The 22,180-nt window shown below is 66.9% G+C and overlaps 1 protein-coding gene across 1 annotated transcript; it reads left to right on the forward strand.

The window, feature by feature from the left end:
• Positions 1–4,147: 4,147 nt before the first annotated feature.
• Positions 4,148–22,124, forward strand: LOC119090244 (fibroblast growth factor receptor-like 1). The gene is made up of 6 exons (XM_037213029.1): positions 4,148–4,217; positions 16,811–17,012; positions 19,058–19,247; positions 19,296–19,359; positions 20,923–21,120; positions 22,054–22,124. Exons 1-6 carry the CDS (start codon positions 4,148–4,150, stop codon positions 22,122–22,124), a joined length of 795 nt encoding a protein of 264 aa, XP_037068924.1.
• The last annotated feature ends 56 nt before the right edge of the window (positions 22,125–22,180 follow it).

Consider the following 22,180-nt stretch of genomic DNA (forward strand, 5'->3'; position numbering starts at 1 on the left):
CGTTTGCCGCGGCCACATGTGCGTCACGGCGCTGCGCCGTTTTTGCGGCCGGCCTGGTCCGATTTCGCCGCGGCGCGCTGCTCCCACACGGCCTTGTGGCACGGAGACCGCGCCGCCCACCCGGTCACGCTGGAGACAAGCGGCCGGCAGCGGCGGGGACGGCGGCGGGGGCAGGTCGTGGGAACATAGCGACTGTCCGCGGGCCGTGATTAGCACCCGGCCCAGCTCGGTCGACCGGCGCGAAACCCGAGCCGGCGTAACGGTCAGCGCCAAGCGGCGGAGCAGCGGCGGGGAGGGGGGGGGGGGGGCGGCCCGGCCCAGCTAATGATGCCGTGTTTCGGCGCGGGCGCTGATGGTGCCGGCGCCGCTTCCGCCCGTGGTGCCGCCACTTCCGGCCCCGCCGCCCGGCGACCGGCGGGTCACGTGACCCCGCGTCGACGACGACGCGCCACCGGTCGGCCGCCGCGCCGCCGCGCCGTCGCCGCTTGATTTATCACCGGCGACCGTCTGTCGCGCCGCTTCCGTTCGCCATTATTGCGCGCGCCGAAAACGTCGCTGGAAAACATCGACAGCACGCGGAGGGAGGGGCGTCGGGCCCGCTGGCGGCGGGTGTAAGCTGGGGACGGGGGAGAGGGAGCAGCGGCGGCGGATGCTGCGCCACATGCGCGGTCGCCGCGAGATCGGCATTTGATGGCGCGCCGCGCAGGCTCGTCGGCGCGGGCCCACCCCTCGCGGACTCCTCGGATCGCTATTTCTGTCGCGAGCACGCTGCACGCGCAGGATTAATCGCCGTTTTGTTGAAGCGCGACACGGGGGGAGTGACGGACGCATCCGCCGGACAAATAAACTATTTATCAGCGGTAAGAGGTCCGTGGCGGCGCGCGATCGCCTGACGCGGCGCGGTGCGGCAGACGGCCGACCGCGCCCCCGCGCGCGCACACCGGCGCCCGTGCCAACGGACGTGTCCGGCGTCGGCAGGAGCGATTTGTCAGGTGCTCGGAGGCGCGGTCATTAACAGTCGGTCCCCGCGCGCCGATCGCGAGCGGCGTCGTTCATCACCCGCTGCAGGCCGCGTCGTAACTCGACCGCCGACGGTGGCCGGCCGGCGGCGGTCGTAACGACGCGGTCGTAACTCGGCGCGGCGGCCGGCCGCGGCGAGCGGCGCCGCCCTGCACCGGGAGCGCCGCGATGCGCCGAGATGTGTCGCTCCACGCACAGCCGTCTGGCGGCCAGATGCCGCGCCCCTCTCCGGCGGCGAGGGGACCGTCGCGGCGCGTCCCCGCCCCGCGCCGCTCGCACCACGTGTGCGCGACATCACGGCCGCCGGGAGCGGCGGCGCGACGCTCCCCAACGGTCTCCGACGCTGCCGGACGCCCTGGACGGCGGCGGAAGCGGCGGCGGCCACCCCGCCGCCGCCGCCGCCGCCGCCGCCGCTCATGGGGCGCGCACGTGCGCCCGCGTCTCAGCCGGCAGCCGGCCGGACCCGTCACTTAGCGGCCGTGCCCGGGCGCCGCGCCCCCGAGCACGTGCCCCTGCCCGTCACGCCGCGGGAAACTGCCGGGCGAGAGCGCGCCACGCAGCCGAGCGGCAGCGGCCGCACGCCGGCGCGGAGCTGGACGGAGCGGCCGACAAGTGGAACACGACGTGGCCGGCCCGGCTTCACCCGTTAGCGCGCCGTTTCGGAGCAGGTGCGGCGATGTTGACGCGGACGCGGCGCACCTGTGGTGGCGCCGCCGCCGCCGCCGCTGCCAGGAACAAAAGCAGGCACGCGGCTGCGGTTTTGGCAGGCGGCCTGCGCGGCTCATGCCTGGCCGGGCTGGAGACGCCGTGAAGCGATCTGCTGCTCCTGCAATGCGCCGGCCAGTTAGACAATCTGGCGGCCCATCTCGGCGCGTATCGCGCGGCATCGCGACTGTTGGCAGAAGCGGCGGCGGCAGCGGCGCGTGGCCCTGAGAAGGGGTGGGGAGGGCGAGGAGCGCAGGCTCGCTGTCCGTCCGCGATGATAACGCCTCACGGGGGGCTGCAGAGACGCGGGCCATCCTCGCCCCTCCGCGGCGGTCGCCCGCCCCACACACCGCCGGTGCGCGCCAGGGAGGGAGGGGAGGCCTCGGACGCGCGCCGCGTCGCTGCCGACGACGGAGGCGGCGGCCGTCGGACGCGCCGCCGCCGCTGATGGATCATGGGCCGAGTGATGTGATCTCGGCGATCGCTCACGGTCGGCGCCGTCACCTGGCCGCGTGACGTCACCCAGCTGCGTGACGTCGACGCCGATAGCCGACCGGCGCGACGGTCAGCAGAATGTGAGGCGCGCGAGGGAATTGCGACCGCACAGGAAGACAGTACCGTGGTCCCGGGTGGAAAGGGGAGACGGGGGAAGGAGGGGAGGGGGGGGGGGGGGCTTAAAATTGGGCTGATAGGTCTTCAACGATCTGGCTTCGGCACTGTGGCACCGATGGTTACGGCTCGTGTAAATTCTGAGTGGAAGCCTGCTGCCGTGTTCCTGTCGAAGGTTCGGCGCGTGCTGCCAATGTCCATGGCGAGGACTGCTCGAATTTCAGAACGTTTCTCGTTTTAGGCCACTGATTTTAATGAGGAAGAGTTACAGCGATTCCGCCACAAAATAGATGCAGTTTTGTGTATGTGGACCCCACATATGTTTTCAGCCGTCTTCCTCTTCCCCGGCGGCTGTCGCCTGGTGCGCACGGCTCTCAGCCCGCGCGTGAGGTGTCTGGAGACGGTCCGCTCCCCTGAGGCGTTTGGAGGCGGGCCTGATCCTCTGAGCGCCTGCTCCTCGCTCACCCCGCGTTTATCTCGCCACCTGTCCCGACTATCGCGAAACCAACGACTCGCCGGCCGGCCGGCTCTATCGCCGACCCGCTGATCTGGCGCGTGCGCTCTCACGCCGACATTCCGGTCTTACGATCACAGAACACTCTCACGCCGACATTCCGGTCTTACGATCACAGATACACTCTCACGCCGAACAATTCCGGGTGTCTTACGATCACCGAGGAACACTCTCACGCCGAACCATTCCGGTCTTACGATTCACAGAACACCTCTCATGCCGACATTCCGGTATTACGATTCACAGAACCACTCTCACGCCGACATTCGGTCTTACGATCACAGAACACTCTCACGCCGACATTCCGGTCTTACGATCACAGAACACTCTCACGCCGACATTCCGGTCTTACGATCACAGAACACTCTCACGCCGACATTCCGGTCTTACGATCACAGAACACTCTCACGCCGACATTCCGGTCTTACGATCACAGAACACTCTCACGCCGACATTCCGGTCTTACGATCACAGAACACTCTCACGCCGACATTCCGGTCTTACGATCACAGAACACTCTCATGCCGACAGACCGGCCTTACGACCACAGACCGCTCTGACGCGGACAAACTGCCCTTACGCCAACAGACTGCTCTTACGACTACAGACCGCTCTCACGCCGACATACCGCTCCCACGTTAATAGACCGGTCTTACGACCGCAGACCACTCTCACGCCAACAGACCAATCTCACGCTAACAGACCAGTCTCACGCCAACGAACCGCTCTCACGCCAACAGATCGCCCTCAAGCCAACAACAGATCGCCCTCAGGCCAACAGACCACTCCATTGCCAACAGACCGCCCTCAAGCCAACAGACCGCTGGCCGGACGAGCTTGCCCGCTGCGCCGGCGCGTTCCGCCGCCCGCCACCGGCCGACAGTTGTTTGCGGCGTCGCGCGTGGCGCGTCGCGCGCGACGGGCGGCGCGCGCCGGTGCCAAATGCAGCGCGCCCCGGTGTGCCAGCCGGCCGGCCGGGCTCGCCTTTCACAGCCGGTGTCTGTGCGGCCCGGCTGGGGCGGGGGCGGGGCGGGCGCTGTCGCCGGCGGCCGGCGACGACGTCTGGCAGGAACGCCGAGACGGAGAGGGTCGCTTCCGGGCTCGGTCGTGGCCTTTGGACTGGGTTATTGGCGTGACTGTATAGTCCTTGGCTCTGCTTAAGTCGGCAGCTGTCTCAGACCGGGCAGCCAGTCTTGTCTTCACTTATTGGCAGTTGTGTGTCTCGAATATGGTGCGGCAGCCTTGATCCGGTTCTCTCGAGATCCTGGCCATATGAAAGCAATCCTTGACCCAGGCACCATGGGTTCGGGCGTGAATGACTTCCGGCAGGGTCGCTGGCCCGACTCCACCGCCTCGGGCCGCGCCGGCCGTCAGCCGGCGGTGCGCTGCCAGGTCTGGCCGGCCCGCCAGCACCGCCGAGATGGGATGCGTTCCGCTCGCTGCTAATGAGATAGCGCCGAAACGAACCGCCGCCGCGCGTCGTCTGTCACTGGGCGGGCGTCAATCAACAAACGTCACCGGGGCGACGCCGCCGAGCGGCTGCGGAAGCAGGTGCTGGAGCCGCCGCCGCCGTCTCCTCCCCTCTCTGACCTCAGGGGACAGGGGGAGGGCTGGAGGAGCGGGCGCCGAAAAACGGCCCCTTGGGCACAGCCTGAGCCGTCCCGCGGGGCAGTTTTATGCCGCCCCTCGGGAGCCGCCCCTCCGGCCGAGCCGCAGTCAGCCCCCCCCCCCCCCTCTTCCTCCCCCTCGCTTCCCACCAGATCCGACCATCAGTCGCAGCACACGTGCCTTAAAACCCAGATGCCGCCGGAAAATCGGCCGCCGCCGGAAGCGTGGTGTAGCCGGCGCGAGCGGCGCTCGGTCGCGTTTCCGGCGGATCCCAGCCGTCGTGGCCGACGCGTCGGACGCGCGCGCACGTGGCCGCGGTTAAAGCGGCGCGCGGCGGCAGCTGCGGCGCCCCCGTCGACTCCGGCGCCGCGACGCGGCCCGGCCGGCGGCGCCCTAAAGCTATTCCGGGCCCGGTAATGACGCGCCGTGTCTGCGTTATGAGTTGAATCGGTGCCCGGGAATCCGCGCGCGCGCGGCGGGCACGTCCGCCGACCGACGCCGGCGGCTGTCGATCTCGACGGCCGCGCGTTTCCGGCCGCGACGCGGGTCGGGGGTAACCGGAGCCATCGATAATCGCGGCCTGTATTTATGCTCGCCGAGCAGAACGTCGCGACGTGTTTATGCTGCGGGACAAAGCGGTGGTGTTTTCCCCCGGTTGCGTCCCCGGGGCGCGGCTGGGCAGGGCCAGGCGCGACAGGCGCGGGCGGGCCAGGCACAGGCGCCGGCGCAGGCGTCTGCCGGCCAGGTGCTGGACGGCCGGCTCCTGCTGCGGCCAAACCCAAACACTGTCCGGCGCGCGGGCAACGGGGAGGGGAGCGCCGGACCGGCCATCGCGTGCCTGTCAGGCTCGGAGGCGGGAGGTCGGGACCAGAAGTGCGCTGGCCAGACACGTGACCGGCCGTATCCGGTCAGCTGGCGGATCCGGTCAGAGCCGGACGCCTTGATTGGACAGGTCAGGTCAGAGCTGGACGCCTTGATTGGACAGGTCAGGTCAGAGCCGGACGCCTTGATTGGACAGGTCAGGTCCGATTATTTGTCATCTGTCAGTTACAGCTGAGCCAGTTCGTTCCGAGGAGGGGAAGCAAGCTTAGTGCGCTTCGTCCAGCCAGAGACGGCCGTGTGACAAGTTGAAGATACCTGACCATTGCAATCCAGCCCCTCCATTTCACAACCATTTCAAGTCCCAGGCCATTTGCGGACGCCGCACGGAGCCGGGCTGGCATCCCAGCTCGTCTCGCAGCCTGCCGCCGCGCCGCGTGTGCCGCTGCAGTAGCCGAGCTGCTGCAGCGGCCGCCGCCAATCAACGCCCGCTAATCGATTCGGAGGCGTAATGACCGCGGCGTGGTGCGCGCACGCCCGTGTGGGGCCGGCGGTGAGCCGACGGAGCCGAAACCGGCCGGCGCGAGGCGGCAGGCGGCCCGGCGGCGGCGGCGGCGGCGGCCGGCCCCGCTGTCGAGCGATGAGGTCAGATCGGGTCAGGTAGAAGGTCCCGGGTCAGGAACGGGGCTGGCCATCGGGGGAGGGGCGAGCCGCGCCTGCAGACAGGCCGATGTGATGGCGGTCGATGTGCAGCTGGAAGCTGCATCCCGAAGCCGCCATGAATCCCGAGAAATGCGATGCTATCTTGACCGTTCCAGGCCTATTGCTTGTGAGCGGCGAGAACGATGTTCTTCGACCTCTGATTCTGCGCAGAGAGTGCAGTTGGCGCACGAGCGAATCTGGAGGGGGGGGGGGGGAGGGGCTGGTGCTTGCTCCTCAAGATGGCCAAATGTGGGCAAAAATAACTATTTTTTACTTAAACTCACCGATTCTTACTCAATAAGCCTTGTTTTGCAAAACGTCTTTAACTAAAAAAAAGAAGCAAAATCTAGTGAGTTTTTAAACCTGGACAGTTTCTAGGACTTCAGCTCTCCAGACTGGCGTTGCCCCCCCCCCCCGTTATTGCGTGGATCTGGACCCGCCCTTGAGTCCGCGCGATACGGTCAGTCCGGCCACGCTCCGTGGCTTCCAGCCGCAGTCCTCGTCCTGGAAGGCTCCATCTGATTCCGCATGACAAAATACCCCATGACCGCTCCAGTGGCGAACAAATCAGCATATTCGTGCATGAGGGCTGAGCAGCGCCCCAGCGCCAGAGAGCCCGGGCGCGCGGAATGACGCCACCGTCGCGCGCCGTTGGGCTGATGAATGCGGCGGTCAGCGGGCTGTCTCGTCGCGTCCTCGATGCCCGAGGGCGCCCCGGCGCTCGAGTGTGTTGTGCTGAGATAGGCGATGGTGGTGCCGATAAGGCGTGTGTAAGCACCGACGGACACGGGCGCGTTGAACGCGCCGGGTTCGCCGCTGCCGAGGCATTGTTGCGCTATCAGGACGGCGGCGGGGACCGGGTGACATGTTGGACAACGCTGCTGACCGTGCACCCGGCAGCGACGGCGCCGCATTAGCCGTGGTGTCGGACAGCACTGCCTTCTCTGCAGCTGTGCCCAGTCAGATGCCAGATAACAATACCCTCTCCGCGGCTGGCTACGAGGGCGCCACACCCGGCGGTGTGTCGGACAGCTCTGCCGCCCATGCGCCGGGTGAAGACGATGTCGTACCCGGCGGGGCTCGTCGCCGCCGAACCCCACGCCTCCGCCCCCCCCCCCCCCCGCGCCTGGCGAGGAGCCCGCTGACCTCGGACGCTGCTCGAGCGACGATCGCGGCCGTCGTCGGGAGAAGCATGCGGGCTCGCTCCGTGCAGAGTCGCCGCACGGAGCGCTGGCTCGGTCCGGCCGGCGTGTTTGCCCGCGCTCAACAGCGGCTCGTTTACATGGGAAGCACACACGCTGGCCGGCTCGAGTGCAAGGTCTAAAATCGCGCCGAGCACCGCCGCGTCTTGCGCAAGCCGCCGCCGCTGTGCGCAGCTGTGGACACGCGAATCTGACTGTGCACTGTGCACTGTGCACGATTTGCACGACAATGGGCCGGTCGGCGCCCAAGCGCGCGATTTATGGGTGCCCACTTCACGCGCTATTAGCGGCCGCGGCTGGGCGGCGGTTTGGATGATGCGAGACGGAGACTGCCGTCGCCAACAGCGCCGCTGCGCCGCCGTCCAGTGAAAGCGCCGTTTTATTGGCTGCGCTCCGCGCGCGCCGTCTCCAGCCGCATGCTAAAATCTCGCGCTGCCGCGCGCGACGTGGAGCAACTCGCGCGCGTCCGGCGCCGCGTGCCCGCGTCGCGTCTCCGCCGCCGCCGCGGCCTCTCGATCTGTCGCGAGGCGTCGCACCTGCCCGCGGGCTCGCGGCGGCCTCTTCAAAGCGGCGCGAGGTGCTCTGTCACGGACGGCGCGCGCGCCCCGGCTTTGTCGGCGTCTGGTTCGCATGCGCGTCGCGTCTGCTCGCGTTTTGCCCCGGTCAGCGCTGGCCGGGCGCGTCATGGTCGAATCGCGCCCACGATGACGGGGCAGAAGCGGCTTTTGAGGCTTTCTGACTGGCCCGCTGACGTCGGCCTGCGCAGACGTCCGGCGCGCTTCTTGCTCACGGGGAAACTTCGGGCAGCCCGCGCCATGCCACTGTGGTGATTGCCTGTCGGCTGCATCGACACCACGTGAGGAATCAGCGACGGGGCACCTCGCCGGCCGGGCGGGCGCGGCTGACGTCAGGGCGTCAGCGGCGTCGGCCCGTCCAACTTCAGCGTCATCGGAGCTGATGTCGCCGCCGGCTTCGTCGGGCGACGCCGGGCTGGACGCCGGCGCCGCCGGTGACACTGAGAGGCAGGCGCATGGGACCCACGGGTCACCGGGATCATGCATGGGATTCGCGGGCCACCAGGGTCGCCGTACGACCGGGACAACTGAGCGACGTCACGGACGCATCACGGGCGCTCGGACCGCCGGGGCCGCCGGCAGCACCATACGCCGGCGGCGCTGGTCGCTGTCGGGAGCACGAGCTGCTGTCCGGCAGCCGGATCACCAGCATGCTCAAGCGGCTGACGGTGGCAGGCGACGGCGACATTCTGGCCGCTGGGCCTCCCGGCGCCAGGGGCCGCTCGGCCGCCGCGCCGTCCCCGGCCGTGCGGGTCTCCGTGCCGGACCGGACACCGCGCGCGCGCAGCATACCAAGCGGCGGCGCGCGGCCGGGCGGCCGCGGTGACGCGCACGGCGCACTGATTGTGATTACGGTCATTACGCGCGCCCGGTCGGCACCTGTTGTGAGCGGCGGCGGGTTTTGGCGCGGCGGGCGCGCCTTTTTGCGCGCCGTGTTGTGTAAACGGCTCGGCGGGCGGCGCGGGGCGAGGGTGCTGACGTGGGCCGCTGCCGGCAGAAATAGCCCGCGCGAGGTGGCTCACCGAGCGGGCCGACTGCCGCGCGCTGGAATGCTGCGTTTGAGGGCCGATCGGAGCGGGGTGTGATGCGTGCAACAGGTGCCGGACAGCGGCATTCGGAAAATGTGGCGCGCGGCAGCTGGATGGGAGCCGAGAGGCACTTTGCGATTGAGAAATGAGACCATTTGCTCGGTTACTGCATCCATGTTTCATGATGCTACAGGCTTGATGACGCAACCAGGGACGTAGTTTCGCAACATGAGTGGGGCGGGGAAGGGAAGCCCGGCAGTAAAAAATGGCTGGGCCTACCTCCAAAAATATGTCAAAGCTGGGTTTCTCCTCGTGTTCGTGCCACTTTCATCTCAGAGTCGCTACGCTCGGGTGCCCCTTCAGTGACCCTTCAGTGCCCCTTCAGTTGAAAAGGACGCTACACCCCTGGGAGCTTCCTATGCTTTACGACACTGTGGGGGGGGGGGGGGTTGGTCACAGACAGCATCTGTGCAAAGGACTTGAATGGGGGCGGGCGGCGTTAACTAGTGAAAATTGGGGTGTTTTCTTAGTCACTGCTCATCTCTCTCCTTACATCCCAGCGCGGCAATTCAGAGAGAAGACTGCCACTCTAATAGCCTTAACAGGTGCATTTCTGGGCGCCGTAAAAAATGAACTCCTGTCGGCGCTGAAAAAAACCAAAGGAGTTGGTATGGCAAAGCCGTCAGAACAGCAACTCTCGATCGAACAGTACAAGAATGAGGATTTTCGTCGTTAGCTGGTGTGGCCGTTGTCACGCCAACTAACGAGCAGAGAATGTGTCTGCGACACGGCATCCTCTCGTCGGCAGCAAATGGAACAGTTGGGGACGAGACGGGACCCAAGTGATTCATCTCAACTTGAAGAAGCGAATCGGCTGCCGGTGATCCTGTTCCGCCCCTTCCTCCGACGGCATTGCTTGGCACCCTTTAAGGCTGCCGGCTTCAAAAGAAGCTGATCCGGAAGCGCTTCCGCCCATGAAGCCCTCCGGATCGGCTCGTCAGCTCGTCACCCTCTGATCCGGTGTTCCGGTCCCACGGCGGCGCCGAGCCCGCCGAGACGGCCCGGCAGCGCCGTCGCGACCCGCCGGCCTTTCAGCCCGCTAACTGCCGCTTCCGCCACGCTGCAGCCTGAAAGACCGGCCGGGTAACATGAGCAACTGGCCGCGGGCGGCGCGCTCCGGGACCGCGCGCTGAGTTAATCACGGCCGCGTAACGCGAGCGGGAGGTCACCGGCGGCCGAGGGCGGCTGCCCGGCGGGGGGCCGCCGGTCACCCCTGCTCCGCTTTGTCATTCAAAGCGGCCGACCGGCTGCTTTGGTGATTTGCTAAATAACTGTGAATACGCCGGGGGGAGTGGCGTTATTATCGCGGTCTGTTCTCGGGGCGGGCGGTTGTGCCTTTTTTGTGCGGAGGATGATGAAGATAACTGGAGCTCGTTTGAAAAATGTTACCCCATGTGGCGTGGTTGCCACGGCCTTCCGCTCGAGTGAGCGTGAGGCGCCACTTCTCGCCGGCCCGCTCGACCGGCGTACAAAACCCACTGTTTACACCGCCAGGACGCGACGGCTGATTAGGGAGATTAGGTTGTCACAGCCAAACGTCTCGAGGGGCGCGGACGACGCTCCCGGCAGCTGGGCCCCGCTGTGCTGGGCGCGGGTAGCTCCCAGCACCGGGCCAGCAACCAGCAGTGCCGGCGGAGCCGCTGCTGGCGGCGGTCGGCCGCGCATTCCAAATATGGCGCGCCGACCGAGCCGGTCGCGGCGGCTGACAGGCGGGCCGCGCTGGCGCCGCTCCGCCGCCAGCGGCGGCGGCGGCGTCGGTCTCGTCAGCGACGCGGCCGTGATGGCGTATGACAATACTCGGCCGCGCCGCATGACAATGAGGCCGGGTCGGCGGGGCGCGCGGCGCCGCCGACTCCGGGGCGGCGCTCGCGTGTGATTTACGGGGGATGTTCGACGGCCAGATCGGGGGTTGGTTCGGCGGCAGATGCGGGATACGCATGTTTGAAGATGCGTGATCGCGTTACCAATGGGTTCACACGGTCGGCGCCATGCGTGCATTCACAGAGACAAATCGCTGCAGCACGAAGGAACATTTGGTGACATGGGAATACCTACAGCGCGCGGGCACCGGCAAAGCCGGACTAAAATCCTCTCACTGCCTGGAGCACGCTGGGTCCCAGCACAGAGCTCTGTCCGAAAGAGCGACGGCGGTGGTCTGCCGATAAAGGGCACGTGGTGCCGCTTGTATACCACTCGAATAAATAAAGCCGCGGCTCCCGCGGTTCGCGGCCCGCGGCCTGTTGGCACTCCGTGGGAGGAACCCACACCGCAAATGTGCTCCGCCTATCCGGGATAGGCGATATGCAATTCATCGGTGCCTGTGCTGAATCATGCAGCTGTGTTGTGCGCGCGCGTGGAGCGTCTGGAATGTCGCATGTTCAGGTCGGTCCGTGAGTCTGGCGAAGAGACTGGCCTCTGTTCCGCGGCGATGTTCCTGCAGACGGCCCACCAGTCATCGGCGTGCAGCAGCGGCTGGCGCTGGCTCCGACGGGCCTCCGGGCCCTGACGTGCACGTGGAGGCCGCGGAAGGCCGGGGCTCAACGACTTGTGACCGAACATCCAGCGAACAGCATTGTCTCCCGTCATTGGTGAGGGGCACTGAACACTGGTGACAGGTGCCCACTAGGCATTGGTGGCATCATTGGTGACGTCATTGGTGAGGCGAGTATTTCCCGGGAAGGCGCGGGAGGCTACGAAAGGGATGCGGCTGGGGAGAACCCGGCTAACGTGCACGTGACCCCTGAACCACCCGCCACCGGGTGTCGCTGGGGCGCGTGTGAACCGGCGATGCGTGTGGGCATCTGTCAGCAGTGTCGGATCAACGACAGCCGTGCCCGCCGAGAGCTCGGCCTCTGTTTGCTCTCCCTAAACAGGGCAGAGATACGCTCATTGTGTGGCCGCTTATCTGCCTGCGACACGGAGGCAGGTGACTGCCTGCTGCGGTCAGCACGCGGACGGCCCGGCGACAGCCGTAAGCCCTCCTCTCATGCCTATCAGCGGCAATGTTGACAGCGGTGATTGGCCTCACGGCTACCCGCGAGTGAGTCATTCCCAATCACTGACACTTGTACGGCAAGCAGTGAAGCCTTTGACGTCCGCGGGTGGATTTCCAGGCGTCTGAGTTATACCGCTGATTTGGGGCGCGCTGCAGTGGCTGGCCCCTTTTGAGAATGGCTGGGGGTGGGGAAGGGGAAATGGCTCGGGAGGGGAGGACTCCAATAATGAACTCGGACGTCTCAACCGCTTGTTGCCTTCATCATCTTAACGTTGAAATGTATGATCGCTAGAGGCTTCCAGCCCACTAGAAGCATGCGAAGTGGCACTCCTGCGCGCAGCTGAGAAGCCCAGAGCTGGTTCATCCTGATATATGCTAACCCAGGCCCAGCCGTGGGCTGACACGTCTCGTGCGACGCTTTCAGACCCACGCACTCCTAAAAGCTGCTGTGGACACGCGAATGCACTCAGCCCACTTCCCGCTAATGCGGCTTGCATTTCATGTATTCCCGGGCAGTCGATTGCTTGGTTCTGTCTATCAACTTCGTGCCGTCAGCTTTCCTGCAGCAGTCGTCACGTCCCTGGGGGCCCTTTGTCATGATCCGTGCCGATTCGCGCGCAGCCGGCACGGCTACGGCTCTGACCGCGTCCCGAAGCCGGAGCCGGCGCGCGGGCGGCGGCCGGCGGTCCGGGGGCGGCCCGTGCGCAGCGGAGGCCGGCCCACCTGGCCGGGCCCGCCCGCTAATGGCCACTTAGCGGCGACTGGCCCCGCCCTGTCGCGCGCCGCGCCGGCTCGGGCACCTGCGACTGCGGGGATGCCGAGGTGCCGGCAGGTTTACGAGGCGCCTGCGGCCATCGCCGAATTGGCGGCCGGCAGTGCACGCGCCAGGCGCGGCAGACCAGCCATCGCGGCGTGCGTGGTCGCGTGCCTGCGGCGGGTCAGGTCGGCCGCCCAGGCGGTAGCTCGCGCCCCGGGGGAACGCTCGGCGCCCATAGACGGCGTCGCCGGGCGCCGGAGGGCCGGCCGGCCGTCTCCATGCGCCCTTTGTGGACACGTGCACACGTGTGTGGCGCGGCGCCGGGCCTGGCGGCGCCGTCCGAGGCGGGCCGGCGTCTGTGCGCCGTCCGCGCCGCCGCTCTGTTTATAGCGGCCACGGGCTGCCGGATGTTACAGCAAATTGAAGCAATCAACGGCGCTGTAGAGGCAAACAGACGGGCCCACCTTCCGATTATCCCAGACGTAAACCGTGCCGGGCTCATGAGTGACAGGCGGACCCATAAACACTTGTTCCGTTCTTTCCGGTGGGCCGACCTGTCGCCACGGGGGCGCCGACGCGCCGTATTGACACAGAATGGACGCAGGAAGCCGGTAAAACGAGCCCCGGGTGAGTGCCGGCCGCGCGCGGCCCGTGTGCCTCCCCCGATTCAAAATGGGCCGCTTTTCAACGGCCGCGACCTCGGAGAATGCCGCGCATATTTGCTTTTGGATCGTATGAGCGGTCGTATTTTGGCAGCGACGTATCTGTGTGACGCGTCGCGGGACGGTTCTGACGCGCCGGGGAGAAAAAGAAAAAGAAAAAGAGGACGCTGGAGTGAAATGGATAAGCGCGGAGGAGAAAGCGCGCCGCCGGTGTGGACATCTGTGATGCAGATGTCCACACCGGCCGCGCTCAGGGGACGGGGGAGGGGGGCATTTTTGCTGCCGCCCAGCTGGCTTACACGGTGAAGCACTCAGTCCGACACGGCCGGCGGTGTCCAGGCCGGCCGTTCCTGACGCTCTGGCCCCGCCGGGAATGGGGGCAGTCACACGCTCAACGCTTTTAGAGTCGGCTAGAGTGTGTTCAGTCTGCACAGTCGGCCGCCATGCTATCCAGTGAAAACGCGACAGCCGATTCTGCCGAGAAGCTGCTGAGGTCGCGACCCCGACGACCGCGGCGGTGGCGGCGCTCGAGGTCACAGCCGTCCTGCATGACACGGGCGCGGCTGCCGACGGGTCACAGGCCCCCGGAGGCGCCCGCCGACCCGCCGGCCGCTGACGCAGCGCCGGTAAACGTTGGCTCGCTCTGGGGCGCCTCGGGCGCCGGAGACCTGGCGTCGGGCCTCCGGCGCCAGGCGCCGACGGGACGCCCGGACGCCCCGGGCGCCGGGTCGGAGGCGGCGGCGCCGACGGGACGCCCCGTGTCGGCGGCGGCGGCGCCGACGGCCGGTGACTCGTCCCGCGGCGGCGCCGACGGCCGGTGACTCGTCCCGCGGCGGCGCCTGTCAGCGGCCGGGCCGGTGTGGCTCAACAGGGCGGCCCGTCTGTCGGGCGGCGGTGACGCGGCGTACCCCCCGCCCGGCCGAGTGATGGACACGGGTCGCCTGATACGGCCGCCGCCTGCAGAGCCGGCAGCGCGCCGGTGGCGGTCCCTGCAGCCGCCGGCCGGCCCCGCGGGCTGGCCGGCGGGCGCGCGGACGTGGTGTGCTCCGTGCCTGGCTGAGCGTTAGGTCTGCTGCTTAGTGTGAGCACCGAGTCATGTGGTCTGGTTAGCCAGCCAGAGGAACTCGTCGACCATGTGAGAGGCACTGTTTCGAAGCCGTGCTTCCGAAGGCCGAGCGCGGTAATTCAGAGGTTCCAGGCTCTGATTCCAGGCTTGTGTCCCGTAATGTGTGCTTTATTGGGCCCGAGTGGTACACAAAGGTCAGCTGGCAACTGGCCACAGAGGGTCACGGGGCGCAGGACGGCGCTGTTGCTATGTTGCGCAACTCATGAAGAAGGCCTCTCCGCAGTCGCGTCCGGATAAAAGGTCAGGGCAACAGCATTTCGAGCGCAGGCGATCTGGCCGACCTAGACGCCTGCCGCTGGCTGAGGCGGTGTCCCCGTCACCCCAGGACGCCAGCCGCTGGCTGAGCCGGGTCCGCCGCCCGCCACACCCAGACCCCAGACCCAGACCGATATAGCTGCCTCGCCTCGCGCGGCGTATCACCCGGCTGTCCCGTTCGCCGATTGCCAGTAAATACTGCCGTAGCGGTGTGGCGCAGTGGTCGAAGATTGCCAGCCGGCGCGCCTGGCGGCGCTGTCCACGGCCGCCAGGCGCGCGCGACTTCCGCCGGCCGTGCCGTCCCGGTCCGACCCGGCCCGGCCCAGCCCAGCCCGGCCCGGCCCAGCCCCGTCTGGCGGCCAGCTGGGCCCCGGCCGGCCGGCCTTCCCACGCTCGACGCCGACGGCCGGCCATTGGGCCGTCGTGATCGGTACCCATTGAGCGGCGCCGAGTGTTTATCTCTGGCTGGCTGTCGGCGCGATCGGCCCTGTCCGAGCGGGCCGGCCGTCCGGCCGCCACCCCTGCTAAAAACAACACTCGAGCGGCGCGTCCGTCGCCGGCCGCGCCCGCTCAATGGCCCGCTCTAATCCCTCTGTCCGAAACCGCCGGCACAATCGGGGAAATATCCGGAAAATCTCTTTCAGCCGAGCGTTTTCGGGGCGGATCGCCGCAAGGCCGCGGCCCGGGCCGGCACAGGTGGCGGAGCGGGGACGGCAGGAGGGTTATTGATGCGGCGTCGCGCCTCGCGGGCGTCTTGACGGCGGCCGCTTCCGAGAGGAGCCGGCGCGCCCGGCGCTGGTGACACGTGGCCTTGTCGGCGCGTCGCGGCGAGCACGCGCGCCTCGATCACCGCTGTCGAGCGGGGCGGCTCGCGTCGCCGGCCGGGCGAGCGTCGGCGAGTCAGCTGTCCCTCGCCATTCATCTGCGAGCCACGACGCCGTAAACTGTTTGGGATGTAGGTATGTAGTTCTGGTGAGCTGCCAGTTGCCTCGGCGCTCGGCCGCGGCCCGGCCGCCCGTCCTCCCAGCTGTGTTATGGTAGCAGTTTGTCAGATGTCAGCGGTAGCACCGCCCGCTCCTCGAACACCGGCTCGGTGGGCGTCTTGGCAGCAGCGCGACGACTGACGCCCGACCGACTCGGCCGTGCCCACGAGCGGCCGCTGGTTTCCACGAACGCTGGGTGGACGTCCACCGTTTACGTGGGCACGGACCCAATTCCGCCCACCTGGAGCTACGCAACCGTGGGCTCTCCGCCGGAAGGGGCAGAACGCGCTGCCCGTGGTGCCGCCGTGGGCTCCGTTGCCCACCCGCGCGTCACGCGGCGTCACGTGACGCGCCGTTAGCGGACGTCAGGGCTCGGTGACGCCGCCTTGGTCCCCGCCAGCCAGCACAGTGTCCGCCCAGCGACGGCGCCCGGTCGGTGGCACCGGGCGGAGCTGGCAGGCCGGCCCAGCTCGGCTCGCCGCCGCTCGCCGGCCGCTGAAATAGCTGACAAGCCGCCGCCCGCCCCACGTGCACCGGCTCATAACAATATTTGGCCGGCCGCGACGCCCGGGGCGCTCCGATTTCCGGCCGGGTCATGACCCCGCGCCGAGCCGACGGCGCTGAGCTGGGCGTGGCGAGTCGGTCCTCAAACGAAGCGTCGGCTCCAGCCAGCGGCAGAATGCCAGAAGACGCCGCTTTCTCGTTTAATGCTGTGAGGCCTCATTCCCGCCATATGGGGTCGGCCGTTGGACTGGGAAAAAGCCTTTTGTGCGACGGGTTTGTACCATTTTCGTCACCTACGGAAGTCTAGAATTGAGACGCTAGGATGGAGATGTTCGCTGACAAAGAAGAGAGGATCCGGAGAAAATCTTGCTTCAGATTATCGTGTCATGCCGTGGAGGGGGGGGGGGGGCTCGAGTCCCCCGAACAAGAGGAAAAATTAAGTCCTAGGTTGATGACGGTACGTGACAGGGAACGACTCTGACCAAACACAGGAACTGAGCCCCCCTCCCATCCCCAATCCTGAACAAACCTCCGCGCTCCTGCCTCAGCGCTTCAACGCTCGTGTTGTGCCGCGTTTTGGCGAGTGCGCCGCCATGCCCATATGCCCTACGCCTTATTCCACGCTACGCCCACCATGCATACCGAGCGTCACTGCCGGCCAATGCTGACGCCGCCGTCTGTTGCAGCGGGGCCGGAGCTGCGGCAAGTCAGCGAGTTCGGGCGCGCCAAGCTCTCCTGCCCGCGGCTGAAGCGCGACGGCGCCCAGCTGCGGCGCACAGCACAGCTCCGCTGGTTCCGCAACGGCCGGCCGCTGCTGCAGGCGGCCGCCGCCGAGCCCGGGCCCGTCTTCGTGCCCAGCGACCGCCGCATCCGACTGCGCTCCAACAAGTGAGTTCTCCGTCCGTGGGGGTGACGGAGTGGAGGCGCTCCCGCGGGGCGACCGAGCGACGGAGCGACGATACTGCGGCCGCGGTGACGTGCGATGTCGCTCCGACGGTGGCGCTGCAGTGGCGTGGCGGCCGGCGGTCGGCCACCCTTCTCCGCTCGGTCGAGGCAGCCGTTTCCACACGCACCGTGCTCGGTTGCGCAACTGGCGGGCCCCGGCAGCACCATCAAAGTCGGTCTCGATCAGCGCCGGCTCCGACGGCACGTGCCGCGGGCGCGCCTGGCAGCGCGAGGCCCGCCGCCGCGCCTGCTGCCGCCTCGTCAGCCTCTGCGACAGGCACGCGCGCACGGAATGGGGTAAATATTGACGGCGATGGCACGGAGCTTCGCCATCAAGGCGACGATAGGTCAGCGACGCTATCCATCGTGAAACTGGAACACAGCGCCTTTGTGCTCTGCTGCTAGTCTGCTTCGAACGCGTTTATACAATCCGAGAAAAAAAGGATAGATGTTGCGTGACGCGCTTCTTGCTCCTCGGCTGTAATAAGCAAGAGAGCTGTTCGGCGTTTCGCGCGGTTTTTGCGCTGCGATTTTCGCGCGGTTTGTGCGGGGCCTGTGTTCTGGTCTCTTCTCACCCGCGCTTCGCCGGCGCGTCTGCCGTGCGGGGCGGGGCCGTCAGTGTCGAGACGGTGGGGAGGCCGCTTCCGGCCGCGTTCCGTCGGCCCTGGGAGCGGACGGCCTCGGGACGCGCCGCCCCCGTTCGGCGCCGACCGGGCCGACATCAAAGACGCTGCGCTCCCCGGCTTCCGCCGGCCCCGCTCGCGGCCCCGTGAGGTCTGTAACACTACCTCCCGCCGGCCGGGATTGCTCAATGGAAATCGGCCGGGGCGGGGATTGAGGCAGCCTCTCAGGTTGCGGGCTTTGATTTCGTGAGTGCCGAGGTGCGAGATGAGTGTGTGCGCAGGATTTACTCTTCATAAGCGTGGCGGCGTGGCGGCATCTCTGCGCAGCGTGCTCGTTGCAGCCTGCAAGCAGGAGGGTAATGGTTTTCGTAGTGCGACTTTTGCGGCAGCGAACCGTGAAAACTTGCTCCTCCCACACAATCCGTCTTCAACCCCGCGATCACTGGAATTGAGTAAAAGTACCTGCGTGACGATTTCTTAGTAGACCGGCAAGGATCCGCATGATGATGGAGTAGATGTCGAATGTCATTTCCAGTTCCATTACCTCAGGAATCTGTCTGATAAGCCTTGCCAAACATTTTGCCAGTTAGGCCTAAAATATTTGGACGGATTTAGCATGATCGATCGCAACAAGGACTCGAAACGCGTCACTCCGGCTACCGAAACGCGCGTCTGGCTTTCCGCCGCGACTGTGTAAACCGTTCCGTTCCGTTCCGTGTAAACGTCTGCCGAGGGTGCGTCTGTCGAGTCTATCGCGCGCCGGCTGCCATGTCCATGTATACATGATATGTTTGTTATGGTCTGGTCGCATTCTGAGGCCTCTTAATGAGACGTTTGACGCCTCACTTGCAGAAAGCCAACGCTGTTGAACCCTGCCGGCGCCAGACCCCTCCCACGTTGACACCCACGAAGCGTTTGGCCTCGACCCTGACCTTTCCTCATGAACGTGTATCGTCAATGACCTTCGCTCTTGCCTGTGACCTATGCATCCGGTGCGCCTCTGAACTCCGCTCTTAACCGTGCTCTGCTGACTATCTGTTAGCCGTAACTCCTTCCTCGATCCCCTTTCCTGCCGACTCCATGCCGGCTTTGACCCATGTCCTGACCTGTGGCCGGTTGAGCCGTAGTCGGTGGCCAGCCCCCGCCCTGACTTTCGTCAGTCCGTGTCACGTTTGGTCCTTCCCCTGACCTATGACCCGTTGAGCCGGGGCAGGCGGTTGATCTCTGCCCTGACTCGAGGCGGGATCAGCCGGAGCTGGCGTCTGACCTCTGCCCTGACCTCTGCCCTGTCGTCTCCCCTGCCGTCTCATCTGACCCGCGTCCCTTTGAGCCGGAGGTGGCGCCTGACGCGCGCGCTGTCCGCAGGCTGCGTATTCTGGACGTGCAGCTGGGGGATGCCGGCTCGTACAGCTGCCTGCTCTCGGTCGCGGGCGGACCGCCCCGCTGGAGCAACTACACGCTCATCGTCTCCGAGAACCTCTACAGCAGCGACCTGCCCGAGGTCGACAGCCAGTACGGCGAGTACGTCGACTACGACGAGAAGCCACCGCCGCCCGTCGAGTACGACGAGGACGACGAGCAGCGCGCGCCGTTCTTCCCCAAGCGGCTGGGCAAGCTCAAGGTGGTGCCGCTGGGCGATGCGCTGACGCTGCACTGCGGGATCAGAGGTCAGTGGTGGAAAGACTCGCTGCGGACTGGGGGAGGCAGGCACGCTCGTGGTCAGGTCGGGAGTCGGGAGGCGGGAAGCAGCTGGCTCGCGCTGCGACGTCGGTAGTCAGATCGATGTCCATACGATGATCAATGTCTACACGACAACGTGCGTTGGAAATGACGCTGGAGTTTTACACTCGGCTAATGATGAGCGCGAGCGCGAATGGACACCATGCCGAGCCTGGACCTGTGCCCCGTTGCGCTGGACTGGCTCCCGCTCCAGTGGGTCACCGAAAGCAATATGGGCCAGCAGTGGTGCTCTTGGCAGCGGGAGCCGGATGTCGGCTCCACCTGAACACGATAAACATGTCAACGCGGGGGAACACACCCCGCCCAGAGTGGCAAGAGCGCGGTGATCTTCACCGGTTAATGCCATCCGGGCTTACCTAGCTTGAATACAAAAACTCAGCGTGGTGTCGGAGACGTAAGGCGGCCGCGCACAGTCCGTTCGGGCTGCGATGTCGTGTTAGTGCCCTGTTAGCGTAGCTGCGAAAGCTGTAGGAAAACTCGCTTCTTCATTTTGGCGGTGAAAAAGTTCGATGCTGTCGTCGTGGTTTTGATGCTTGGAATTCCTGGCAGTGCAGTAAATAGCAACTGTTGAAGCATGTCACAAGAATTACGCAATCTAGGGACGTATTTAGGCGGCGTCGTACCCATCGACCGGGCCCTTACGTCGGCCGGAGCCCCTTGGGACGGTTCGACCGACCGGTTTTGCATACGCCGGCGTCAGGACACGGCCGGCGACATGGGCCGGTCGGGTCCGGCTGTGTCGGCATTCCACTGCTGAGTGGCCCGTCTGGTGACCTGTCAGCGTGAGTGGTGTCCTGTACATGGCGCCGCCCGCGCGCCAGCTACTGCCCGCGGCGGCGCCCGCGAGGCGCCGCCGCGCGCCGCCCAGGGACCGCTCCCCGCTGTATTCGCGTCGGCCTCCGCGCCGTCCGAGGAGTGCCCCCCCCCCCCCCCCCCCCCGTTGCAGGCGCGTCGGCCCTCGCGCCTGCAGACTGTGCTACTGTCAGCCGCGTACGTCCTGAGCTGCCTCTTGGGTTCTCTGCCTGTAGATTCGCCTGACTCGTTTCCGTCGCATGCTCATTCCTCCACCGCCTCTCGCACTGGTCGCCATCGGTGCGCTTCCGTTCTCCGTCTTCCGCTGTCATTTTGAGGGTTCTCTCTGGGACCGGTGCGACTTGCCCGCGGTGCGTGGTTGGGCTCCCCATGTACGACTGCGGCGCTGCTGACCGTCTCCGCTCCCGACGTACGACTGCAGTACAGCTGACGGCCCCCGCTCCCCACGCGTACGACTGCGGCGCCACTGACCGCCTCCGCTCCTCACGAACGGCTGCGGCGCCGCTGACCGCCTCCGCTCCCCACGAACGGCTGTGGCGCCGCTGACCGCCTCCGCTCCCCACGAACGGCTGCGGCGCCGCTGACCGCCTCCGCTCCTCACGTATGGCTACGGCGCCGCTGACCGCCCCCGCTCCTCACGTACGGCTGCGGCGCCGCTGACCGCCCCCGCTCCGCAGGTAACCCGCTGCCGGTGGTGCGCTGGCTGTACAACGGCAAGCCCGTCTCGGAGAGCGTGCACACGGCCAACATGGTGGAGGTGCGCCAGTTCTCGCTGCGCCTGCCGCAAGTGCGCCAGTACGACAACGGCGAGTACACGTGCGTCGGCGAGAACCCGCTCGGCCAGGTCAACCACACCTTCCACGTGGAGGCCAACAGTAAGTGGAGCAGCGCCGGCCGGCCGATGACAGCTTCCTGGGACGCCGGGCAGGGGAGAGGACGGGATGGGGCGAGACGGTCGGAACCCACTGCCTGGGGGTGCCGACGAGAGTGCTGCTCGTGTCCGAGTGACTGTCAGAGCTGCATGGTCACCTGCGATTTCGGCTGGGTGGTTTGCATGGACCGGGTTGTAACCCGCCGGACCTGGCCTGGCTTCCTGTGACATTCTCAGCCCCGTGGCCGGACTATCCTGCACCTGTCGCCGATAGTCTGCACCCAGCGCCGATTAGCATGCGTAGCGCACTGAGCATCGTCTGCAGAGGCCGGCGCCGCTTCCCTGCACGCGACGCGCCGTGTCGCTATTAATTGCGGCCAGTATCGACGCGCCGCCGCCGGCCGCCGACCGCCGCCGGCGCCCGGACCCACCGCCGCCAGCACGCGATAGCCGCCGTATAATACAGCACGGCGGTGTAAACAGACGGTCAGCGGCGGCGCGGCGGGCGATGAGCGGCCACGCGCCGCTTTCGCCGCGCCGCCGCCGCCGCCGCCGCCGACCGCCGGCAGTAAACAGCGCGCGGCGCGTCTGAGCTGGCGCCGGCGCGCCATGTGCCGCCGACGCTGACGGCGGCCGTTCTCGGAAGGCGGCGTGGGGGAGCTGCCGGCGGCGGCGGCGGCGGCGGCGGTGACACGCGGACGGCGCTGCGTCGCGAGCGACGCGTTCACGCATGTGGCAGGGTTGGGGATGGGATGGGCGACGTGTGTTTGTGTGCGTGTGTTGCGCTGACGCTCGCTGAGGGAGAGAAAGCTGCTGCATGCTCATCGCTTGGCCGAAAGCACCGCGGTGTCACAGCAGACACTCAAGTCTCGTAGCCGTGCCCGTTGATCGCGAAGGCGCTTGGCCGACGTCACCGGGGTCTCCCGTGTGACGTCAGTGGTGCCGCCGGCTGACCGGCGCACGAGCACGGAGCACCAGCCGCACCGCCGCCGCCCGCGCCGCCGCTAACCGCACGCGCGCTGCCGTGGCGTCGTGGCGCCGTTGCAGGTGGTTGGCATGCTCGT

This window comes from Pollicipes pollicipes, unplaced genomic scaffold, assembly GCF_011947565.3.
Source record: "Pollicipes pollicipes isolate AB1234 unplaced genomic scaffold, Ppol_2.1 Scaffold_3087;HRSCAF=3621_pilon_pilon_pilon, whole genome shotgun sequence".
In the NCBI taxonomy this organism is placed as follows: domain Eukaryota; kingdom Metazoa; phylum Arthropoda; class Thecostraca; order Pollicipedomorpha; family Pollicipedidae; genus Pollicipes; species Pollicipes pollicipes.